Source organism: Lissotriton vulgaris, chromosome 8 (assembly GCF_964263255.1).
Source record: "Lissotriton vulgaris chromosome 8, aLisVul1.2, whole genome shotgun sequence".
Classification (NCBI taxonomy): domain Eukaryota; kingdom Metazoa; phylum Chordata; class Amphibia; order Caudata; family Salamandridae; genus Lissotriton; species Lissotriton vulgaris.
Genome location: NC_141696.1, coordinates 876444370 through 876469532, shown reverse-complemented (window position 1 = coordinate 876469532; position 25163 = coordinate 876444370). Strand labels below are relative to the sequence as shown.

The following is a 25163-nucleotide window of genomic DNA, read 5'->3' as shown; positions in this document are numbered from 1 at the left end:
CAGGGCCATGTATAATTCCTAAATAGCGAGTCACAATTTATTTGTGACTCGCTATTTAGGAATTGCGAGTTGCTATTAGGAAGAGGCGTTCCCTTCCTAATAGCAACTCCAAAGCCATGTATGAATTGCGGTTGCGAAACACTTCCTAATTACCACACTCTTCCAGAGGGTGGTAATGCACTCACAAAAGATAAAGGGTCCCCAGGGGACCCCATCCCCTTTATACATCCAGGGAGAAAGCAGGCAGTAGTCCCAGGGACCTCTGCCTGCCCTTACAAAATGAAACAAAAACGTTTTTTTTTTTAAATGCATCCGCATTTCAAAAAATAAAACCTGCTTTATTGAAAAGCAGTCCCAGACATGGTGGTTTGCTGAGCCCAGCAGGCCACCATCCTTTCCCAATGGGGTTGCAAATTGCAAGTGTCTCATTACTCTTCATGAGCCGTGCATTTTGCGACCCCATTGGGAATCGCAATCAGTGTCTCTGACACTGTATTACATTGGAAATTGTGCCTAGCAATTTGGGACTCGCAATCGAGTGCAAATTGCAAGGTGCAATTTATAAGGGTCGTACATCTGGCCCTGTATCTCTTTGCTCGACTATATGTCACTATTGTTGAAAAGTGTGATTAGGTTTCAGGGACCAGTAGTCCGGTATTGTGACTTGTTTCATTCACTGCAGCATCAATAGTTCCTTGAGGGGTGTTTAAGTGAACCTTAAGGACTCACGTCCTTCATGATCTGTTTACTTGTGACAGTTGTCCGAAACCCAATGTAGGCAGGGGGCATCATGGTTTGCTGCTAAGGCTAAGAGACCTTTGTTCAGTCTTGGTTGTGCTCTACCATGAACAGTAGCTATTCTTTGTTATCACCCTGTGGTGTAAGCTTCAGGGTTTCAAACCACAAACAATAGGAAGCCTGGGTTTCTACATATGCTGACCTTTTGTAGGCTAAACTAGAACTTTGTCTTGGTAAAGACAAGCGTTAGCACAGACCCAGGCCAACGGGGAGACCCTAAAGATGTTGAGAACTTAGTAGTCTGAATGTCTTCACTGAATCTATTCCTGTGTGATATGAAGGAACTACTTAGACCTCAGCTGCTTTTCATTTTTTAATAATAATTTCTTTGACATTTCTCCAACATTGTCAGTGATACATAATAATCAGAATGCATTAAGTACCTAATCAGAATTATACTTTTTTATCAGAATAAAGACATTTAAAATAGTGTTGGGGTGAAAGTACTTTGAATTGACAGAGCTTATCATTCTTACATCAATGTGTGTGACTCTTTAAGTATTTTGGCATTCTCCATTTCCCTATTATCCAACAACAAAGAGAAAATATAAATATACTTTCCCGCCCAAATCATTTCTTTTACCGCCCGCGAAACATGTTGCGCTAAATCTTCACTCCTAGATGGGATCGAACCGTCCCCCAAGAGAGGCAAAGCCACCTCCTTACCATTACCGGACACTGGAGCCGGTCCACCGTTGCTTCCATTCGGTTGGGAGGCATTCATACCTGCAGAAGAAGGAGAAGAGGAGCCCGCTGCCCCACTCGCAACTGTTGCTGTCCTGATATTTCCCACCATCCTGCCCGCCTCAGCGGTATGATCTAGCGTTGAGGGCATCATACCCCCCTTCTGCAGCCAAGGAAGTATAGCCGCTATCTGCGCAGTTAGCTCGGGCGGGATCGGAGCTTCAGAATCCGGCACTGCTGCCGGCACCACCGGCGGTGGGGGCCCTATGGGTGCTGGCACGGGAGGCAACGGAAGCGGCCCAACAGGGGCAGGCAGGGCCGGCCCGACACGAGAGGCCCCGGATGGCAAGGCAGGAGCCGGTGCCACGGGAGCCGGGACTACCGGCTTAGGGGTAGTGGGAACAGCCATAGGGGCAGGAGCGGGTGCGCTGCGCCTCGATCTCTTGGTCTTGTTCCTTTTAGGTGAGGAGTCGGAATCCCCTTCTGGCAAAGGCGCAGTAATCTGCCGTTTGGGCCTACCACGTGGGCCTGCAATATCATCAATCCTCTCTATCACGCGAGCCTCTAGGCTATCAACCTTACCCAATCTCTTATCAATGGCATTCATTCTGCGCATCATGGCTTGCAACATCATCTCCATTTTCGTCCCCTTAGCCCCCTTAGCTCCCGGCATTTCGCTGTCAACTGTCCAACACTCTTACTGCTCGGATTTGCAAACCCGTGCACCTTGTACCTTCACCAGACGGAGGATACGCAGGGGGCTATGAGCACCACGCAACTGCGACCGCAACACACCGGCTATTCCGATTGTTAGGGGTGGCCAAACTCTAACGAAGACCCACCCGGCGGCCACACGAAGCTATGGAATGCGAGCCCCCCGCTCTCCTCCTACTGTCGACGTTCTGCGTGTTCTACGTCCCAGGTGAACGCCCCGGCACGTATGATCCATGCTCCGACTGTCTGCTTCTAATGTCGCGCTCACACGCACTCCAGCGGCAATCCTTGACCTGAAAGATAAGAACAGAAAATTAGGAGGCCTCGAGCGCGGGGCACGATCAGTGTGGGGGAGCGTCAGGCGACAAGAAGGGCCACCTGAGCGCTCCCCCCTCCTTTATTCCCGGGGACGCGGGGAGAGGGTGGGCCGCCCCCTCCCCCCGCCCCTCTGACCCGGAAGTCTGCACCACGCCTTCCGGGTCAGGGATCGGGCGCCGGCCAATCGGTGGTGTGGTGCACACCTCCCGCGTAATCATTGGACGCCGGGAGATCACGCCCCCCCACCACCGGGAGGCAAGGGGAGAGGAGATCGCCGCACCGCCATGCGGGCGGGGGCCCGAGGGCCCCCCTTTTCATTCTTACATCAATGTGTGTGATTTATTCCACAGGGGGCATATTTTCTAAGAATTACTTGAACATCCTTTGGAATTGTTACATTTCAGACCTAGCCACGTTTGTCTCTCAATCTTTGTAATGTGTGTGAGTACCAGTGCTCTAGGATGAGATAGATCATTATTCAAAAAAGGAAAATGTTCTCTATTATTTGCTTCTAATGCTTGTCATTGCTATTGATTCAGCATTTTATTGAGGAACAGTTTGATTTGTTGTATTTTGGTTGTATTTCCAACAGACTCAAAAGTAGGCCATTTGATATAAGACTTAATTACACAGTCTATAGCTCTGCCTCAATAAATGGCAAAAGACTCACTACTAATTTGAACTGGCTGCACTAATTCAAGAGCCCCAGCTTTTCCTTTTGAACTTAAGATAATCTAATTGACTGGCAGTCCTTCCTTGGAATGTTCACAAACGACAGGCAGAGAAATTTGAGTGTTTCTATTTACTTCCATTTTGTGGAATTTGTAGGGTTGCATTTGTTTAAACCATTCTCTCCTTATTAAATGACATCTAACACCACCCGGTCCTGTACAAAAATAAAGAGTTTGTGCTAAAAAAAAGGGTATGTGTTGATATATGAATGAGATATAACAAAGGCATTCTTCTAATTGTTTACCCCTGTTTGGGAACAATGAAAACTAAGGAGGTATTTAAATCACCTTTAATCTCAAATAATATATCTGTAATACCTTTGAGAACAGTTGTCTAATTCCATTGTATGTTGGGGTGAATGTACTTTCAATTGACAGAGCTTATCATTCTTACATCAATGTGTGTGATTTATTCCACATGGGGGCATATTTTCTATGAATTACTTGAACATACTTTGGAATTGTTACATTTCAGACCTATCCAAGTTTGTTTGACAATGTAGCATTCTCTCAATCATTGTAATGTTTGTGAGTACCAGTGCTCTAGGATGAGATAGATCTTTATTCAAAAAAGGGAAATATTCTCTATTAAATGCTTGTCATTGCTATTGATTAGCCTTTTATTGAGGGACAATTTGATTTGTTGTATTTTGGTTGTATTTCCAACAGACTCAAGTAGGTCATTTGATATCAGACCTAATTACAGAGTCTATAGCTGTTCCTCAATAAATGGCAAAAGACTCACTACTAATTTGAACTGGCTGCACTAATTCAAGAGCCCCAGCTTTTCCTTTTGAACTTAAGATAATCTAATTGACTGGCAGTCCTTCCTTGGAATGTTCACAAACGACAGGCAGAGAAATTTGAGTGTTTCTATTTACTTCCATTTTGTGGAATTTGTAGGGTTGCATTTGTTTAAACCATTCTCTCCTTATTAAATGACATCTAACACCACCCGGTCCTGTACAAAAATAAAGAGTTTGTGCTAAAAAAAAGGGTATGTGTTGATATATGAATGAGATATAACAAAGGCATTTTTCTAATTGTTTACCCCTGTTTGGGAACAATGAAAACTAAGGAGGTATTTAAATCACCTTTAATCTCAAATAATATATCTGTAATACCTTTGAGAACAGTTGTCTAATTCCATTGTATGTTGGGGTGAATGTACTTTCAATTGACAGAGCTTATCATTCTTACATCAATGTGTGTGATTTATTCCACATGGGGGCATATTTTCTATGAATTACTTGAACATACTTTGGAATTGTTACATTTCAGACCTATCCAAGTTTGTTTGACAATGTAGCATTCTCTCAATCATTGTAATGTTTGTGAGTACCAGTGCTCTAGGATGAGATAGATCTTTATTCAAAAAAGGGAAATATTCTCTATTAAATGCTTGTCATTGCTATTGATTAGCCTTTTATTGAGGGACAATTTGATTTGTTGTATTTTGGTTGTATTTCCAACAGACTCAAGTAGGTCATTTGATATCAGACCTAATTACAGAGTCTATAGCTGTTCCTCAATAAATGGCAAAAGACTCACTACTAATTTGAATTGGGTGCACTAATTCAAGAGCCCCAGTATTTCATTTTGAACTTAAGATAATCTAATTGATTGGCAGCCCTTCCTTGAAATGTTCAAGAACAACAGGCAGAGAAATTGGAGCGTTTCAATTTACCTCCATTTTGTGGAATTTGTAGGGTTGCATTTGTTTAAACCATTCTCTCCATATTAAATGATATCTAACACCACCCCGATCCTGTACAAAAATAAAGAGTTTGTGCTAAATAAAGGATATGTGTTGATATGTGAATGAGATATGACAAAGGCATTCTTCTGATTGTTTTCCCCTGTTGAGGAAAAATGAAAACTAAGTAGGTATTTAAATACCCTTTAATCTCAAAAAATATATATGTAATAACATTGAGAACAGTTTTCTAATTCCATTGTATGTTGATACCCAAATAGACATCAACATTATGATAATTACTGCCTTGTCCATTTACAACTACTGTTCCAGTCTTACCTTTACAATGCCTCAACCTGTGGCATTGGTCAATATGTAGGAAGAAATTGAATGTAAAGGTCAATAATGATCTGTTCACAGTATCAGTAAGCTCTATTTCACCTTGAGCTAAGGTGATTCCCTTAATATTAGTAGGTACTCATGTTATGTATGCAGTGGTTTAAAGTGCGAGGAAAAATGAAAACTAAGTAGGTATTTAAATAACCTTTAATCTCAAAAAATATATATGTAATAACATTGAGAACAGTTGTCTAATTCCATTGTATGTTGATACCCAAATAGACATCAACATTATGATAATTACTGCCTTGTCCATTTACAACTACTGTTCCAGTCTTACCTTTACAATGCCTCAACCTGTGGCATTGGTCAATATGTAGGAAGAAATTGAATGTAAAGGTCAATAATGATCTGTTCACAGTATCAGTAAGCTCTATTTCACCTTGAGCTAAGGTGATCCCCTTAATATTAGTAGGTACTCATGTTATGTATGCAGTGGTTTAAAGTGCGAGGAAAAATGAAAACTAAGTAGGTATTTAAATAACCTTTAATCTCAAAAAATATATATGTAATAACATTGAGAACAGTTGTCTAATTCCATTGTATGTTGATACCCAAATAGACATCAACATTATGATAATTACTGCCTTGTCCATTTACAACTACTGTTCCAGTCTTACCTTTACAATGCCTCAACCTGTGGCATTGGTCAATATGTAGGAAGAAATTGAATGTAAAGGTCAATAATGATCTGTTCACAGTATCAGTAAGCTCTATTTCACCTTGAGCTAAGGTGATCCCCTTAATATTAGTAGGTACTCATGTTATGTATGCAGTGGTTTAAAGTGCAAAAATTAATAAAAAAGCCGAGACAATGATTGCTTATATGGAACCTAGAACATGCTATAGCCTGCTGTAAGTCACACTTCTGAATCTGATTAATTGGTTGATGAAACATCATGTTGATCCAGGTTAAAGAGATGACTATGAAAACATCTGCTCATTCATCTCCTCATAAAAGTCCAGCTTATCAGGCAATGGACTTTCTTCATCGCATGCAATAGACCCTCTTCAGCTTTCATACCTATAATATTGCAGAAGGTTGTGTGATACTGACTTTCCTTATTAAAGCTAGTCAAGTTTGTTGTATACGTTGTAGGAAAAAGACTTCAAAACCATGCACTTGGGTTCTGCTGAGAACCTCAGAAACAAAAGACCATTTGGTTAAAAATATGTGAACATTGTAGAATAATGTTATTGGGCCCAAATCATCTGAACAATTTTACTTCCCATCACAGGGAAATTTCATTTTATTCAAGAATTCTTCTTGTTGCCCTCTTCCTTCTGTGATCCCTGAGCAGTAATCTTGGGCATCTCGCATTCATACTTACTTGTCATTCAACCATATACATTCTTGTTTCTCCAGGTATCAACGAATTTAAGATCTTCAATAACATTATGCAATATTTCATCCCCTTGACCATTAAATACAATGATTCCTATTACCACTAAATGGACCTTAAAATCCTCACTGTTAATAGCAAATGACAAAGTCCTCAGAAAAAGTCAGCAAAATATTTCCATGCGTGACTTTAAGTGGATAGACACGTTTTCAAACTTTCTCTGCAGAGTCAGTGGAGTAAAGTGGGTTACTCTCGCTTTCAGGGAGCAGGCACTGCCTGCAACGCTTGCCACCCCCCTTGCATATATATGAAAGAATGTATAAAAGGGTAATGCATTTTTGTTTCACTGTTATTTTTCACTTCCATGTTTTATTAATTTGAGCTAGCTTTAAATGAGGGCAGTGCTAAAGATTTCATTTGTTTCTTCTAAGTTATTTGAGAAAACAAAAGCCCCATACAAATTAAAACAACAGAGAACACTTAATCCTCAGCATACCGGAAGAGCAGCTTCAGAAGTAGCAGATGGCCGGCCATTGCTTGCTGAAGCTTTAGATTGGAGGCTCGCGACAGATATTTTGGTTGAGACAAACCATACGACTAAACTTTTTTGCACTAAGGAATTCCAAATGTTTGTTCTCGCTTTGCAGGTCTGGATGCTGGGCAGGTCGGCCTGGCGTTGTCCTATGCAGTCACTCTGATGGGGACCTTCCAGTGGGGAGTGAGGCAGACTGCTGAAGTGGAAAATCTGGTAACATTTATGTGTAAATGTTTCTTCTTTTAAAATTCTCGCTGGCTAATAACATAAAAGCAAATCTAGCTGTAAACATAATGGCTGCTGTTTTGCATTGTGCGTGATTAATCTTTCAGATGTATTGGTGTTGGTACTGTACTAGGCATGTTTCTCAAAACTTCCTCAGTGCTGTGTACTTATTTCTAGTTGTCTTCCTTTTGTTCTCAAAGGTGAAGAATGAAAACATGCGCATGAGGTGAATTTCCATAGATTAAAACAAGACCCGCCAGACTGCTGTCCTTTAAACACTTAATTGTGATGAATCCTGAGTCTGTTTATGTGCTTATGTGTGCATCAAGGGGAAGAAGTGTTATTTTTGTTATCTTATTGTAAAGCAAAGCATGTCACCATTGACCTGCATTGGCAGGAGGGGAGCGTAAGAGCAGGAGGCTGGAAAGTAGGCTAAGTGGTTGTGGGGAATCCGTGGAGGTCAGCAGTGCTCCTCACCGACGCAGTGGGTTGCTTTCTGATGGCCACCTCATCCTCTGGCAGTGGACCTATGGCTGGAGCTTGGTGTCAAGAGCCCCAGCATCCTAAAAGTGCTATGGTCTTGAATGTCTCACTAACAAGATGAGCAGTGATTATGTCAGAACTAACGATGCCTGGAGTGGTCCCAAGCCATAGGACATTACAGCCGCGGCCCGTGCAGGTAAGAGCGGTGAGGTGGTGGGGCTCATGGTCGTTTGTCAAATTATCCCCAACCCAGCCCACGGCTTTTACCTGTATGTGCCGCTTCCAGGACATTCTGAAAAGGTGTATCTTCAGTACTCAACAGAACCTCAGGCAGTTGCTTCAAGCCTTAAGTGTGTCAGGAATGCATTCCAGAGGATGGAGCCTTGTGCATGTTAAACTCAGCCTACATGCCTTTTGTATTGAGCCTGATTTATGGTAAATAACTTAAGATTGGCAAACCGTAGATTACTGGTAGGTTGGTAGAGATGGAAGTCCTTGCATTCTTCCTAGTATAGGCATGCAGTGCCTTTTGTATTGAAATTTGGAAAAAGGGGGACCCCTACCAAAACAATGAATCTTGCTAGCTGTGGGGCACAATATCAAATGGGGTAAGAGACCAAGCTAACTGCAAGATAAATGATGCATTCACAGAAAATATATAGATCACGCCTTAATCTATGTGAAAATAATACGCTTAGAGATTATTTACTGATCAAGTTACGACAACAGTTGTTCTTTCTTATAAAAATGCATCCATTTATTATTATTAATCTTTTGTTGTAAATGTTATCCTCTTTTTACATCACATATATGAAATATACATTTTACTCTTTTCTTTGTTTTTTGATAGTTCTTTTCCAATGGTTTTACATACATAAATATCAAAACGCACAATATGTCTTTTACAAATGCAAACAACACAATTTTACACAAAACTATTAAAGTTCTAGAGAAGGAGTTATTGAACAATTCAAAGGCTGGCGGTAGATGAAACAGAAAACATGACGCACGTTTCGGCGTTAAAGCCTTCGTCAGGCGAAACTATCTCAACTTTCTCTAAAGAGGTACAGAAATATAAACACAATCAAATATTAAATTTACTTAGACTACAAAAACATTTCCGGCCTGATCATATAATACTGATATATATATGAGCTTATAAAAAGCTTCTCTTATTCTTATTGCTTAATCCACATGACCAAAGACAACAGTACATTTGTTTCTATACTAAATCCATAACATAATTCACAACATTCATTCATTAATTTATACAATCAAAACTACCAATTGGATGTGAGGAGATCAGACGTGAGACGTCAGAATATACATAGAGCCTAAACGATGATGGAACACCTGTGACAAGAAAAAAAGAGAAAAAATATTTTTCTATAAGACAGTGAGATACTTATTCTACAGAACTCATAAAGAGGAGACATAGTGAGTCTCGAAAATAGAATTCTTGCTTTCTCTTCATAATGCTATCTCAGTAGAAAGGTTATAATGATAGATGGTAGAGAAAGGTATATGAATATCATATATACCTATTATTTATTCAGGGCCTTGAAAATGATGAATAAGACCAAGATGTACAGAGAAACTTCTTCGAAACTAAATTCTTCTTGCAGATCTTCAAAGGGAAGAGAAGCATCGTTCCTTCACATGTCGCCCAGAAGCTCAATGCCTATGGTCCGCCAGCCGTTGAAGCCTCCTAGTGCAGCCATTCTTTCAGCTGGTCATCGGGCCACTGGAGCGTCATGCTACTTGATTTACCTTGCCAACCCGGAAGCCTATTCGCCTCCCTCCAGCACGCCACCACAGTCGCAGTATGACAAGGACACTCGGGCATGTGCAATTGGCATATAAAAGTGATTCGCAGTTCCCCCCTACATTGTGTCTGTGTCCACCCTGTTGTAGGCTGGTTCTCCCTTGTCCGCATAGACTCAGTCATTTATAACCAGTAGCTATGATGCCCAATTGTATAGCTTAATATCCGGCTGCCATTGTAAACCCCTTTCTACGGTTTATGCAGTGCTATTCTGGGTGAATCACCCTGCCATAACAACGCCCGGACTTCTTGAGCTATGCTCTTGAAGACTTCCGGGGGGATCTTGTGTATTTTGAGACTGCATGCCTTTAGGGTTTATCAACATTGAAAAGTGTCAGTAGAAGGAATGTTCTCTGTGGTACCTTGAAGATTATGTGTATAATTATGGACAGTGTGGTTTCCGGTTTGATTTGATGGCTCCTTTACTACTGTATTGTGGATTTTTGTCATTTTGATCTTGTTTGTTTGATTACTTATTTTTCTAAACTGGTGTGGTGTCTGTAGTGTTTTCACTGTATTACTGTATGTGTTCAAAAATGCTTTACACACTGCCTCTGAGATAAGCCTGTCTGCTCGTGCCAAGCTACTGAGGGGGTGAGCAGGGGTTAGTTTAAAAGTGTATCCCCCTTATCCTTACTCGAAGCAAGGGTCCCCATTTGGACAAAGGTACCTACTTATGCCAACTAGAGAGCCCCATTTCTAACACACATGTACCCAATCCCGCTTCTGAGGCTGCTCCAGCAAGAAAATAGTCTTTGTGGTCAATGTCCTCTAGTAAGCATATACAAGTGAAGTCAACTTGACCTAATTTCGCCACTCTCTATCAAAAGAGAAGTTGAGGGCAAAAAGGTGCCAATTGAGCTTGCTCCCTATCTTCAACTAAGAAACCAATCTCATAGTTCAATCAATCACTCTACAACACCGGGCCAGCCTACCTGAACAGCAGACTCAGCTTCTACACCCCCACCCACCACCTCTGCTCCGCCAGCCTCACACTCCCCGCCTCCCCTACATCCAACGAATGACCTCCGGTGGCAGATCCTTCTCCTTCCTCGCCGCCAAGACCTGGAATACCATCCCGACCCAGCTGCGGCAGATCCAAGACCAGCTAACCTTCAGAAGACTCTTCAAGACCTGGCTCTTCGAGCAGTAGCAGCACCCTCTCCCCTCAGGAAAAGGTTAAGTCATTTTCATATCTGGGGATCCTGTTTGACAGTTGCCTTAGTTTCAACGCCCTTGTGGAGAAGAAATGCAATAAACTAATTAACTCAACAGGGGCATCCATGAACTTCGCAAAGAGGCTAGACCGATGGTCCCCAGAGCAAATTCTGAACCTCTACAGTTCTGTAAGCTATGCCAAGATTTCATATCGTAGTGAGGTTTGGGGCTTTGTAGACCCGCATAATTTACAAATAGAAGAAAACAAATATTTGAGGCGGGTGAGGAAATATAAATTTTATGGTCAAGAAATGTTCCCTAACGTGTACCCCACCGTCTCCATGTACGAGTTTAAAGTGCATGTAACTTCCCTCCTGTGCCAGCTATGAAGACGCAAATACATTTGCGTCCAACGTTAACATGTCCTCTTTCAGACCCGCCATAAACAGGTTGAATATTCAGTTTCTAAATATTCTATGCCGACGTCTTTTTGTGGTGTACCTTACACGTTTTTCAGCTCTGGCGAAGCAGGCCCCGAATTCTGCCATCGAGCCTTTTTTCTGTCTTCTGACTCCGAACGCCTCAGCCTGGGCTGCCTCTGTACCCGTGACCTCTGCCTTACTCCCTGCGCGGCCCACGGCGCTTAGCTCAGCCTGCTGCCTGCCAAGACCAAATTCAACCTTCGCATTATCTGTTCCGCTCCTCGAAAATACATTCCTACCTACTAGTTTAAGTAAACATCCCCCCAGCTGCAGAGCAAAGGGCCCGGCCTCACTGTCTCCGTGCAAGTAATTCATAGCCTCTGTTACCATGGAAGGCCCATGCCCCCCTCGCATCTCATGTAGACACTTAGACGCTTATACACGCACTCACAGTCAGTATAGAATAGCTTCTGCCCCAGAGACCTTTCTCTTCTAGATAATATGGTTCCTAAACATCAGATATCAGATATGATAGTGGTACAAGTTGATCTGACATGCCAGACTTCTGTCTCTTTCCGCTAAGTGTAAATGTCAAGTCCCCTGCACCCTCCAGTCACACGTCATGCACACGTCATGCAGCTGCGCGCGCATCCAGGCCTCAGATTTCTGCTGACATTGCAAGATTCTGCTTTTGTTGCCACCCACTTATGACACTTACATGTGACGTTTCTAGCACACACCTCTAATTACGCCTAGTTCACGCCTTCTAATTACGTATCACTACCACGTGTGTGCTCTTATCTTGTTTCTCTCAGCTGTTACGCCTACTGTATTGGTTTCTATAATATGATTTAAGTATATAAGCTATGTATTGTCAATAAAATATTGCTCTATCCCTTCCTGCACCCCTGTGGTGACAGGAATACGATATCCGGTCTGGTAGCATTCCTTTTTAAGGAATAAAACCCCTAAGAACTCTAACACCACGGACTCTGTCTCTTTCTTTCCGATTGAGTTATTTTTGTTTAAGTACTTACCTGCATAGAAATTAAGACGGTAAATCAAATATTTACCACATTATTCTGGCGCCCGAACAGGGACCCCTCCCCCACCTCACGCGCCGGTTGGTGCGTTGCAAGCTTTGCCCCCTGCCATCAGTCAAGACGGAACTACGCGTACCCGCAGGATTTCCTGTATCTCCCTCTGGCCCACGGAGGTGACGGAGACTGCGATCAGCACCCAGACGAGGCGGTGAGGAGTGCGGAGGATCCCGACCAGAGCCTAGCCGAAAGAAACAAGGTCCGAGGTGTCAAGAGGCCCACCAGTTTTCCGAAGTATCCACGTGTCGAGTCGAGTCGAGTCCGGTCCAGTCCAGTCGAGTTTTCCGAGGCCTTCTGTTTCCGTGCTTCCCGGTGAGGACCATTGCTGGGACGTATCTAGACGGGTGCATTATTATGTATCCGGTAAAGACGGGTTTGGGTACACAAACGCGGTCTGCACTGTTTTAGACAGTGTATCTGTACTGTTTAGCAGTATATCAGTTATTCAAGTTCTTGCACTGTCTTCGACAGTGTATCTGTGCTGTTTAGCAGTACATCTGGTTCCGAGGGTAGACATATATGTTCAAAATGTTTTTTCATGTGATTAATGTCGTGGTATGAGTGATTGTTTAATGTGCATTATTGTGTTTTTGTGTAACTAATTGTGTTCAGAGTTCAGTAGCAAGGATTGAGTATCCAGTATTAAGTAGACAAGATGCCGTTTTTCAATAAGTTAAAGCAGATAGGAACTAGGAAAGGGATACTAGAGGAAGAAATTCCTATCCCCCCTAGGGACACGCCTGGGAATTACATGTACCACAAGCATGGCATAGACGCCATCCTGTATCTAGATTTATGGGCCGATTATACTAAGCACCTAGAAGAAAGACACAGATGGCCCGCTATAGGAACATGGGATGCCGAGTGCATCCTGAAAGTAGAAGAAGCACTATGGAGAAAGAAAGCCAGACAATCACAGAAAGATGCCATAGAATTATGGCGTAAAGAATCACATAAACGAGCTGAAAAAGAACTCCGAAGAGAAGACAGACTTAGAGAAGCGCCGGATAGAGTCCGAGAAAACGAATTAGTTAATGAAGGGATCCGAGTAAAAGCCGAACAAGTAGACCGCGCACGAAACAATCTGGTAAATGGCATGTACTTAGTGGCCGAGGGTTCGCCTGAAGCCAATTCAGAAATACCGAAAAATCTGCCGCCACCATTGGTTCCAACTAAAGTAAACCACAGGACTACTAAAGACATATTCCTGGCTTCATATCTAGATGATGTAGCGCCCGCTTACACCAACCCACCTGCCCGTGTACCGCCTACTGACGGGGACGGAGGTGGCAACCTGCCTCCAGACCATATCCCGCCATTATCGCAACAAAGTTCTCCCGTCCGACAGCCTGTCGTCCCTCCACCCCCACCACTTCCCACACCTAAGGTTAAGATACCAATTCCGTTTCTGCCTGATCCTACTAAGAGACAAGTTCAAGTACACATACAGACTCCACAGACAGATAATGCCCAAGCCTCCGCCCCAGGAGGTGCAACAGGGGGTTACCAGACCCCGCCAGCAACACACAGATTACACCTTAGGGACATGCAGAAGCACCCTATGCTCCAATCACCCCGTCTCGACATACTCAAAGAACAGCTCCCAGTTTGCAGATATGACCCAGTACCCGGTAAAGACGACAGAATGTTGATAGCATCACTACGTTTGCGGCAAGCTACAGATTATCTAGTGTTATTCCCAGATATGTCTGATCACCTAGATAGAATATATCATTTTGTCCAGACTGGGGAAAACCCTGAAAGTATTAAGGAGGCCCTGGCACATCAGAAAGTTGACACACAAGCATATATACTACGTTTTTTCATAAATTGCTTAATAAGAGACCGAGATAGGCCAGAGACAGACCAGGATGAAATGGAAGCCCTAAACAAGTGGGGTCAAAATATAGCCGAAGGAAAGCATGATAAACAGAATTGCATAGCTAGCATGTACAAGAAAATAAGAAAATCAGTAATAGAAATACACGAAAAGGAAAAAGAAAATGGCTCCTCCCAGGAGGAGGAAGGACCTGAAGAACCAGAAAAGACTACAGACACGATAGCGTATGTAGGTAAAGGAACTTACCTTAGGAAAGGCATTCGCCCAGAAAGCAAGAGAGTTTTTCTCTCTGGCATATCAAAACCGAATTCTCCTGAATATCTGTTTCAAGACACTGATAAAATGCTTCGAGAACGAATGGGGTACCATGCACTCAATTCTATGGATGAACAAGAACTAGCCCGGTCAGCAGTACTATGGGCTGACAATCCTAACATATACAATGATGACACAGTAGCACATACATTTCTGAACCTTTCCCCAGACGAGCAGAAATTAGCAGGTATATACATGATTCAGCACCTCCTCACGTTATACAGAAATCAACATTCTGATCCAGGTCCTTTACCTGATACATTAGAAACACTACTTATGGATAGATGGAGAGGCCTAAGTACTAAGTTAATTCAAATAATTCTAGAACAACGGCACAGATATAACACTTTCTTAGGCCCACAATATGTTCCCGCTCCGCCCCCAGAAAGAAAAATGTATCATATGGAGCGTCTTCATGGCATTGAAAGGCAGAACCCATTACGAGAAGTACACCCAGTCATGGGTACCGATAATACTTTGAAACGTGTGTATGTATACACACCTCTGACTAAGTTAGAATTATTGGAAATGAAGAAACTAGTACCCTGTCACGATAAAGACCCCGCAGGTTTTCACAGAGAACTTAAGGATATGTTACTCATGGGAGATTATACCTATACTGATATTATGAAATTGTTAAAGGTTCTGTTGCCTACCGGCATCTACGAGAAGCTCAAGGAAAGGGAATGGGAGGTGGGAGAGAAAAAGATTATATGGACTGAAATAGAAGACGAGGAAAGGATTCGTACTCCAGGGCTAGGCCTTGGGGAAAAAGCTAAAGCACTACCAGGTTTGATAGTACAGGTCTTGCCAAGATTATTGACAACTAAAAAGGAAGACTGGGATGCAATCTCAGCCTGTAAACAGAAACACGATGAAGATACTAGTGACTTCTATTCAAGATTCGAGAAATGTTTTATTATTAATAGTGGCCTGAAACCAAGTAGCGAGTCATACCCACACCTTTTTGTAAGTAAATTAGTAGAGAATTCCCTAACGCAAGTTAAGAATCGAGTATATAAAGTCGAAAGCACATGGCAAGCAAATACGCCATCCCAGATGTTACAAATGTTACAATATCATCAGAACAGAATTAGAGAGGAACAGGAACATGAACAAAGACGTATGAAAGACACGAAAATGAAAATACTAGTTGCCCAGACAGCCCCGGCTGACGGTCAGAAAAAGGGTGGGACACAGACAAATAATTCAGCAGCTCCCGTTAAAGGGACATGCAACTATTGCAAACAGCCAGGTCACTACGTACATGAATGTCCAGTCCTGAAACACAATATAGCAACAGGTAAAACTAAAGAAAGACCGCATCCGCCTAGACAAGACCAGGGCCAACAACAGACTTCGCAGAATTCACAACCAATGCATGTTTCATCCCATACAGGACAGGCCGCAGCGGCATCACAGCCACAGCCCATTGCCGCGACACAGCAAGTTTCACGGCAGATGTGCCAGTATGCCCAATCAGATTAACCTGATTATCAGCGATACACATGAAACAGCCTAGAGAGGGAGGTTGGCTTGCCTCTTATTGAGATTCCTGTAGATCAAGAGGGTCCTTATGTACACAGTCAAGTATTGGGAAAAGACAGAAAGTTTTTAATTGACACAGGGGCAAGCCGCACAACAATCAGCCATGATGAAGTCCCAGGGGCACCCCTCTCAGGCTCACAGAATGTTTCCCTTGGTTTTTCAGGACAGCCTATTGTAAATGAAGTGTCAGAACCTGTCCCCTTAGCGGTAGGTCCATTATCACGTGTTACAGACTTGTTACTCACGAAATCATGTCCAGAAAACTTGTTAGGTATAAAAACACTGAAGGCTCTAGGAGCCGTGATATGTTGCTCTCCGGAAGGAGTTAGACTTTTCCTGCGAGACTTCAAGGGTCACTATGTATTACGAGAGTTTGATGTCAGATTGAAAAATGTACCAGAACACCTGTGGGCACAAGGCCCAACCGATGTAGGCTGCATGCACATTACACCATATCGTGTTACACTCAAGCCAGGTGTTGTTTTACCCCGAATCAGACAATACAAGTTACCACCCGATGCTGTAGTGGCTTTACTGGAAATCATTGAAGAGCTTATTGCCCAAGGAGTGGTCGTAGAGACCGACTCCAATATCTGTAATTCCCCTATCATTCCGATTCTTAAACGTACTGATCCCAATGCACCGCCAGTATATCGGCTGGTGATTGATTTACGAGAACTGAATAAATGCATTGTTCCACAGTACCCTGTGGTTCCTGATATCTCATCCTTATTGACTGCCATTGATTCAGAAGCAACGTTCTTTACTGTAATTGACCTCAAGAACGCCTTCTTCAGTGTGCCCATTGATCCAGAGAGCCAATATCTCTTCGGATTCAGTTTAAATGGACGAAGTTTCAAATTTTCACGCGCACCTCAAGGATTCACAGAAAGCCCCAGCATCTATAGCCAAGCACTGAAAAGACAACTTGATTGTATCCAAATGCCAGTTAACACTGCCTTACTGCAATACGTCGATGATCTGCTGATCACCGCACGAAGTGAGCCCGAATGTGAGCAAGCATCACTGACGGTTTTACATTTTCTGGCTGACAAGGGACACAAGGTGTCTCCTTCGAAGCTACAATTCTGTGTTCAGCAAGTTGTGTACTTGGGTCATTTGCTGTCCAAAGTGGGGAGACAGCTCACTCCTGATCGCATCCAGTTAATTGTAAATATGCCACAACCCCAGACACAAAAGGAAGTGCGGGCCTTCATAGGCCTCACCTCGTACTGCAGACAATGGATTCCTCAGTATGCATTTCTAGCTAAACCACTCATTCAGTTGACAACACAGGAGGCAGCGACTTCGACTGCCCTCCCTTGGACTCAGGAACATACACAGGCTTTTGAGGAATTAAAGAAAGCTTTATGTCAAGCACCAGTTCTAGCGACACCATGTTACAGCAAACCGTTTACACTTTTTGTTACAGAACGTGATGGTACAGCATTGTCTGTCCTCACTCAAGATCAAGCAGGTTCACAGAAGCCTTGCGCTTATTTTTCAAGTACATTGGATTCAGTAGCCCAGGCGCTCCCTGCGTGCTTAAAGTCAGTTGCCGCAACAGCCCTAGCTATCAGACAGAGCGATTCAATTGTATTAGGACATCCATTAACAGTACAAGTTCCACATTCTGTAGAAGTCCTTCTAAACCGAACCCAGACTCAACACTTAACTATAGCACGACTGACAGGTTATGAATTGACGCTATTCCAGCCACACATAGAAATCAGACGCTGTAACATTCTAAACCCCGCAACATTGTTACCCTCGATTATGACAGATCCAGCCCCACATGATTGTATAGAGATCATTAATGCAGTAACAAAGCCCCGACGAGACTTAACAGATGTTCCACTGACAAATCCAGACCTGACACTTTACGTGGACGGTTCATGTATGAGAACAAGTACAGGAGAGTTAGTGGCCGCGTATGCAGTGACCACTGAAACTGAAGTTAAAGAAACACATCGTATTGACACACTGTCTGCTCAAGCGGCGGAGCTCATCGCTCTGACCCGAGCCTGCATACTAGCCAAGAACAGAAATGTTAACATATACACAGATTCCCGTTATGCTTTCGGAGTCGTACACGACTTCGGAGTGTTATGGCAAGAACGAGGTTTTTTGACCTCTCACGGTGCCAAGATCCAACACGGTTCCCTCATTCAAGCCCTGTTAGACGCAATACATCTGCCTTCCGGCATATCCATCATGAAGTGTAAAGCACATACTAAAGTTACAGATTCTGTTTCCCAGGGTAATGACCTGGCAGACCAAACAGCAAAACATACAGCATTGACTCACACCCAGACAACTGATGTGACAAAGACAATAGTACCGACACAGTGTATGTCAATTAGGGATCCCACACTAGATGTAATCGATATTCAGACACATGCCACTCCAGATGAAATCAAGAAATGGACTGAACTAGGAGGGATTCAGACAGATCAAGGATGGATGACGAAGGGAAAATCTACATGGTTTCTCCCTGACTCCATGGTTCAAGTCATAATAAACACAGCACATAGTCCAGCACATCTAGGAGAAAAAGCTATGTTAGACAGTTTACAGAATCTCTGGTACAACAAACACTTACGAGCAGCAGCAAAACAGAAAGTGCTTACTTGCATGATCTGTTGTCAGTTCAATCCAGGTAAAAGTGTCCCTGTAGAGCAAGGTGGATTTCATCCTCCCGATCACCCTTTTGAAGTCCTCCAGATGGATTATATCCAGATGGACCGTTGTCGAGGATTTAAGTATGTCCTCGTAGTTGTTTGTGCACTTTCCCGTTGGACCGAAGCATATCCAGTCCCAGATTACACTGCCCCGACCACTGCCAGGCAGCTGGTCCGAGAATTCTTCCCACGGTACGGCTTGCCTCGTATCGTGTACTCAGATAACGGACAGCCATTCTCATCCAAACTCATGAAACAGGTTTCCCTTCTGCTAGGATATCAGTGGAGATTCCATTGTGTCCGACATCCCGAGGCCGCTGGCCTTGTAGAAAGGCATAACCAGACATTGAAAACCCGCCTTGCAAAAATCTGTAAAGAGAAAGGGGTCAACTGGATAGTCGCCCTGCCCGTTGCACTGTTTTACATGAGAATGGTCCCCCATTCGAGATCAGGGCTATCCCCGTATGAAGTGGTCTTTGGCAGACCACCGAATATGTGGGGTACGCCCATGCCTAAGAAAATCACCGATGTTGATTGTAATATGCTGACAGATTACCTTGCCTCCTTGATGTCTGCACTCCAATCATGTCGTTCACAGGTTGCCGCAGCTTTTCCCGACAACACTGATGTAAAGCCACATGATGTCCGTCCCGGCGATGCTGTGTTGATTCGCAACTTCGACAGGAAAAGTCCGCTGGAGCCCCGCTGGAAAGAGCCGAAGATCGTCCTTCTTACCACGAGGACCGCGATCAAGGTGGAAGGCCGAAAGGGGTGGATCCACACGAGTCATATTAAAAAATGCAACGAACTACTGCCAGAAACTGACTCGTCCACCCCCTCAAAGGACTGCCTCGAATCTAGTGACTGTAAAATTCCCAAGCGAGAGAAAACTCCCCAAGAGGAGTATCGAACAAATCTTCGATCTAGCAAGTCAGACAGTTTAATTGTTTAAGTCCTCCCCTAGGTGAATCGGTTAAATAGTTTCTGACATGTATCCCCTAGATCGAGATAGAGAGAGAGAGAGACAACTCAAGAAACGTACATACTGTAAATCACTCCGCAGTCACTGTATAGTGACATTATTGATTATGTTTTTTCTAAGTCTTTTGATTATTGTTGCTAGTATACTATTGCCAATATACTACCCTATCTTCAAGCGTGAACAATCTGCTTACAATGTAACTGCCGAACATTCTTTTAGTGAATTACCGCCTCATGAACTCTCCTACAGGCTTGCGCTGCGCAACAACACATTCATTAGTATGTTACATCACTCCCATCAGACTAACAATGCTACAAACTGTTGGATATGTGGCCGACTCCCTCCCTATCAGAAATATAAGGGAGTTCTGCCTCTCTTCCCGTACCCGTTCACTCACAATGGCTCCTGTGGCGCATGGTTTAGATTAATTAATTCTTTAGACTCTGATATTGCTGTTTTCGAGGGGAATTGGATTTGGGGAAACCTGAACCTAGTTCTGCTCAACGTCTGCTACCCTGACAAGAAGGGACTTCCCATTAGGACAGGAACTGATCTAGAAAATGAAGTATATGGATTAGGTAATTATACAATTAACCTCATGATTCTTACTGTTGAATCCGAAGCTGCACCAGTTCTCCCTGCTATGTCAGTATTACCAGTCACAGGTGACTTATGTGTCAGAAAGAAGGGTTCAGTACACTTAGGTCATAGTAAATGTACTACCGTGGTCGAATTCAGTGATCATGGCAAATCTTCCTTTAGAGCTACTCGTCATTCCTATTTTGTTTGTGGCCATACCGCATACATACGCTTACCTCCAGATTGGGATGGTACCTGTTATATTGCCTTCCTTCTGCCACCTGTTTTCCTAGCCCCTCCTGATTATCACAGAAATACAAATCTAGTAAAGAGTAGACTCAGAAGAGATCTCCCGATTGTCGACTATACTGAAACGGCATGGGAGCAATACACAGATTTCAACAAAGGATTCTTTTTCTTCACAGGCCCCGTCCAAAACAGTAAACTAATACGTAGATTAACTAGAACACTTGAAGCAGTAGTGAATGAAACTGCCTCCGCTCTAGGCAACTTAACAGAGGAGCAGTCCGCTATGCGGGTTGTTGTTCTTCAAAACCGTCTCGTTATTGACGTCATCTTGGCAGACAGAGGCGGAGCTTGTAAGGTCATCGGGTCAAGTTGCTGTGTTTTCATTCCAGAAAACGCGCCAACGGTATACCAAGCTATTACACGTCTTCATAAAATTGCAAGTTTGATACATCAGAATCCAGGCACCTGGACTTGGTCCGGTTGGTTCTGGACAACATTGACTGCTTGGGGATGGAAGATCCTATCCTTCCTAGGCATTGCCCTTGTCATAGTATTCAGTTGCTGCCTGTGCCTACAATGTGGGCCAGCGATTTGTGGACTGTGTGCCACATCGTGCATTGCACATTCCAGTTTTCACTCAAAACGCAAAAAGAAGAAAGAAGAGCAAATGATGTTACAAGAACAGACTGATCGATTCATGAGGATCGATATATCATGAAGGGTCCGTAGGGAACAAGGAGGGAATGAGGAAATATAAATGTTATGGTCAAGAAATGTTCCCTAACGTGTATCCCACCGTCTCCATGTACGAGTTTAAAGTGCATGTAACTTCCCTCCTGTGCCAGCTATGAAGACGCAAATACATTTGCGTCCAACGTTAACATGTCCTCTTTCAGACCCGCCATAAACAGGTTGAATATTCAGTTTCTAAATATACTATGCCAACGTCTTTTTGTGGTGTACCTTACACGTTTTTCAGCTCTGGCGAAGCAGGCCCCGAATTCTGCCATCGAGCCTTTTTTCTGTCTTCTGACTCCGAACGCCTCAGCCTGGGCTGCCTCTGTACCCGTGACCTCTGCCTTACTCCCTGCGCGGCCCACGGCGCTTAGCTCAGCCTGCTGCCTGCCAAGACCAAATTCAACCTTCGCATTATCTGTTCCGCTCCTCGAAAATACATTCCTACCTACTAGTTTAAGTAAACATCCCCCCAGCTGCAGAGCAAAGGGCCCGGCCTCACTGTCTCCGTGCAAGTAATTCATAGCCTCTGTTACCATGGAAGGCCCATGCCCCCCTCGCATCTCATGTAGACACTTAGACGCTTATACACGCACTCACAGTCAGTATAGAATAGCTTCTGCCCCAGAGACCTTTCTCTTCTAGATAATATGGTTCCTAAACATCAGATATCAGATATGATAGTGGTACAAGTTGATCTGACATGCCAGACTTCTGTCTCTTTCCGCTAAGTGTAAATGTCAAGTCCCCTGTACCCTCCAGTCACACGTCATGCACACGTCATGCAGCTGCGCGCGCATCCAGGCCTCAGATTTCTGCTGACATTGCAAGATTCTGCTTTTGTTGCCACCCACTTATGACACTTACATGTGACGTTTCTAGCACACACCTCTAATTACGCCTAGTTCACGCCTTCTAATTACGTATCACTACCACGTGTGTGCTCTTATCTTGTTTCTCTCAGCTGTTACGCCTACTGTATTGGTTTCTATAATATGATTTAAGTATATAAGCTATGTATTGTCAATAAAATATTGCTCTATCCCTTCCTGCACCCCTGTGGTGACAGGAATACGATATCCGGTCTGGTACCATTCCTTTTTAGGGAATAAAACCCCTAAGAACTCTAACACCACGGACTCTGTCTCTTTCTTTCCGATTGAGTTATTTTTGTTTAAGTACTTACCTGCATAGAAATTAAGACGGTAAATCAAATATTTACCACACGGGTACTGAAAGTCCCACAAAGCATTTCCTCCTATGTGGTTCACGAGGAACTTGGTATAGCCCATCTGTGCGACAAGCTGCACTGGAAGCCCCTCGCTTGCTGGGTTAAAGTATGGACAAACCCAGAGGTGGAGTTAAGTCAACAAATAGCACTAGACTGCATGTCACGGGTACAGGGCCATGATATTCCATGGCTCAGATATATTAAGGAAAACCTGCTAGCCATGGGTTGTGCGGAATATTATACCCACCGACAAAATTGCTAGCTAAGGATAAGGGTCGTATTAAGTCAGAATTTGTAAACAGAGCCACATCAAATAGGGAAGCAAGAGTGTTGACTAAGCCATCAGTAAGAACTCACCAGCTCACAAAGTCATGCCTGGACCTGGAACCTTATCTGTGTCTTATCTACAATCCTCAAGACAGATTCCTGATGACCCGTTTCAGGCTAAATTTGTTACATCACACTTTGACTGTCCCAGCAGGGTATACAAAGCCTTTGGAGAGTAAGGGCCCCTGTGGCTGCGACCAATGGTCTCCACAGGATACGCTTCATTTGGTCCTACTATGCCCATTTTATGCTTACCCAAGGCGATTATTTTTAAAAGGTATTTTAAAGAAAGCCAAGTTTAAACATGCTAAGGTGGCCCTACTGTTTTTGAAACTGTCAGTAGAATCTTTAACGCTGTTCTGTACAGTAAATTTCTTAAGATTAGCGATGAAATTCAGAACCAGTAGAGGGGTGGAATAATGGTCGTGAATGTTTAATATCTGCTATTGACTGCATTATATTATGGATGAAATATTTGTATTCTGGCACTTCTTGGCCATTTTTATAAGATGAACCTGGTGTTGAATCAATTTTATTTTATGTATTGCTGTTAAATAGAATCTTAGCATGGTTTTTAAAAAAACGTAGGAGATACTGCTTTTTTACATGGTACTTTTATAGTATTGTTTTTGATGCCGAATAAAGTATATATTGATATTGATAGATTTCCAGCTCCTGCACGTTTGGGCCCCAGGGATCCTGACGGGCCCTTAGTTGGATTACCACCAGTGGATCCATCATTGGCACCTACTGAACCCCTAGTAGCTGGTACTGGCTCAGCACTGACTCTGGTGTAAACTTTCACCAAATTTTGGGGATCCGAGTTGGTCTGTCCTTCATCTTTGTCAATGCCAGTGGAGAATCTAGTAATGACTCCAATGTCTGACCCCGAACTCGCATCACCTCTAGTCTGCCCAAAGTGACGCTCCAAATCTACTACAGCAAAAGTAGTCTCATTGCACCCTGAATATGATATTATGTTTCCACAAACGCAGAGGCGCCCTTACAGGCTCCATTGCTTTTTTTGGCTACAATTCTGACCAGAATTTGCCACCACCCAGAGAAGACAATGGTGGAGATGTGGATGATGTAACCTTCCATTATGAAGTTGACAGTCTTTACATTAACTTTACAGGATGCTAGTAGGGTTGACATTTCCACTGATGCAAAGTTGAATTTACTTCTTGGGCCCCCGACAGAAGGGAGTGCTTCATTTGCTGTGGTAAGTCGACAAGCGGTTGAGATTATGGATCTACAACAGCCTTCAGTGGAATGCAAGACAAATGTCTTTACAGTAGTATTGCGACTAGCATCCTCCTCATTTGAGCCCCTGCTTCTGTTCAGTGATATTCTTACTGACACCTAAATGTCCACTTGGTCTAGCCCTTTTCTTACCTGCCAGTGAATGGGTAGCTGGCCAGACACCATAGATCAGTTCCTGGCAACCCTGATTTCCTTACACAGAATGCATTTCCTGGTGGTCTAGGCTTCCACCATCAAGGTGAACCCCAATATTTTCACTATAACCGCCCTTTCCCCTCTGTACAGAGAGCCAAAGGGATTTATGCATTTGAAAAATGAATGGTTTTTTCGGCTAGCCTAGCATTGAGAAGAGTTAAAACTCGTTGTTTATTGAGCAGGTGTACGCCTTCTTGCCACCGGCCATTAAAGATGGTTGGGATGCAGCCAAATATATCATTCATATATCATTCATGCAGGCCTTGATACTGCTCTTTGTCTGGGGCGAGCTGTTGGCACCAGTGTGGTGCTATATCATCGTACTTGAATGTGATCCATACATGCCTCTCATATGGATATGATTCTCGATGACTCACGTCTGTATGGAGAAAAGCTGATTCTGCTGGGGAACACTTTTAAGGATAGGAGGGCCAGGGCATGCTCTATAAAAAAATATCTGATAAAAGAATATAGATCGTAGAATCTTCCCAGCCTGTGTACCCACCAATGACCATGCCACACTGTTGGACTTGGCCCTTTTGGCAGGTTCACCCAAAAACTTTTTGCATTTGCCTAGCCTGTTTCTGTAACCTGGTGTTGGTGATTTTAGGCCTCTGCACACTTTTTCACTGTGGTCCAGTGTATAGTGTGTGCACTCTCTGTGTAGGTGTGGTGAGAGTGGCCTGCCCTCCCATAGGACTGCATGGGGAATATGTGTGTCCATGGTAGTTCCTGGTGATATTGTTAGAGCCCGAGGGCTCCAACGATGGCCCTATTTATCTAAAAG

At 43.4% G+C, this 25163-nt stretch overlaps 1 protein-coding gene across 2 annotated transcripts in view; it reads left to right on the top strand.

The window, feature by feature from the left end:
• The window catches only part of ABCC4 (ATP binding cassette subfamily C member 4 (PEL blood group)), a 1668368-nt gene that overhangs the window by 1312843 nt on the left and 330362 nt on the right, over positions 1 to 25163 (top strand). For both annotated transcript variants that reach the window (XM_086934802.1, XM_086934803.1), the window contains exon 24: positions 7331 to 7431. In XM_086934802.1, coding sequence (XP_086790928.1) covers positions 7331 to 7431 — 101 coding nt within the window. The remainder of the gene's footprint in view (positions 1 to 7330; positions 7432 to 25163) is intronic.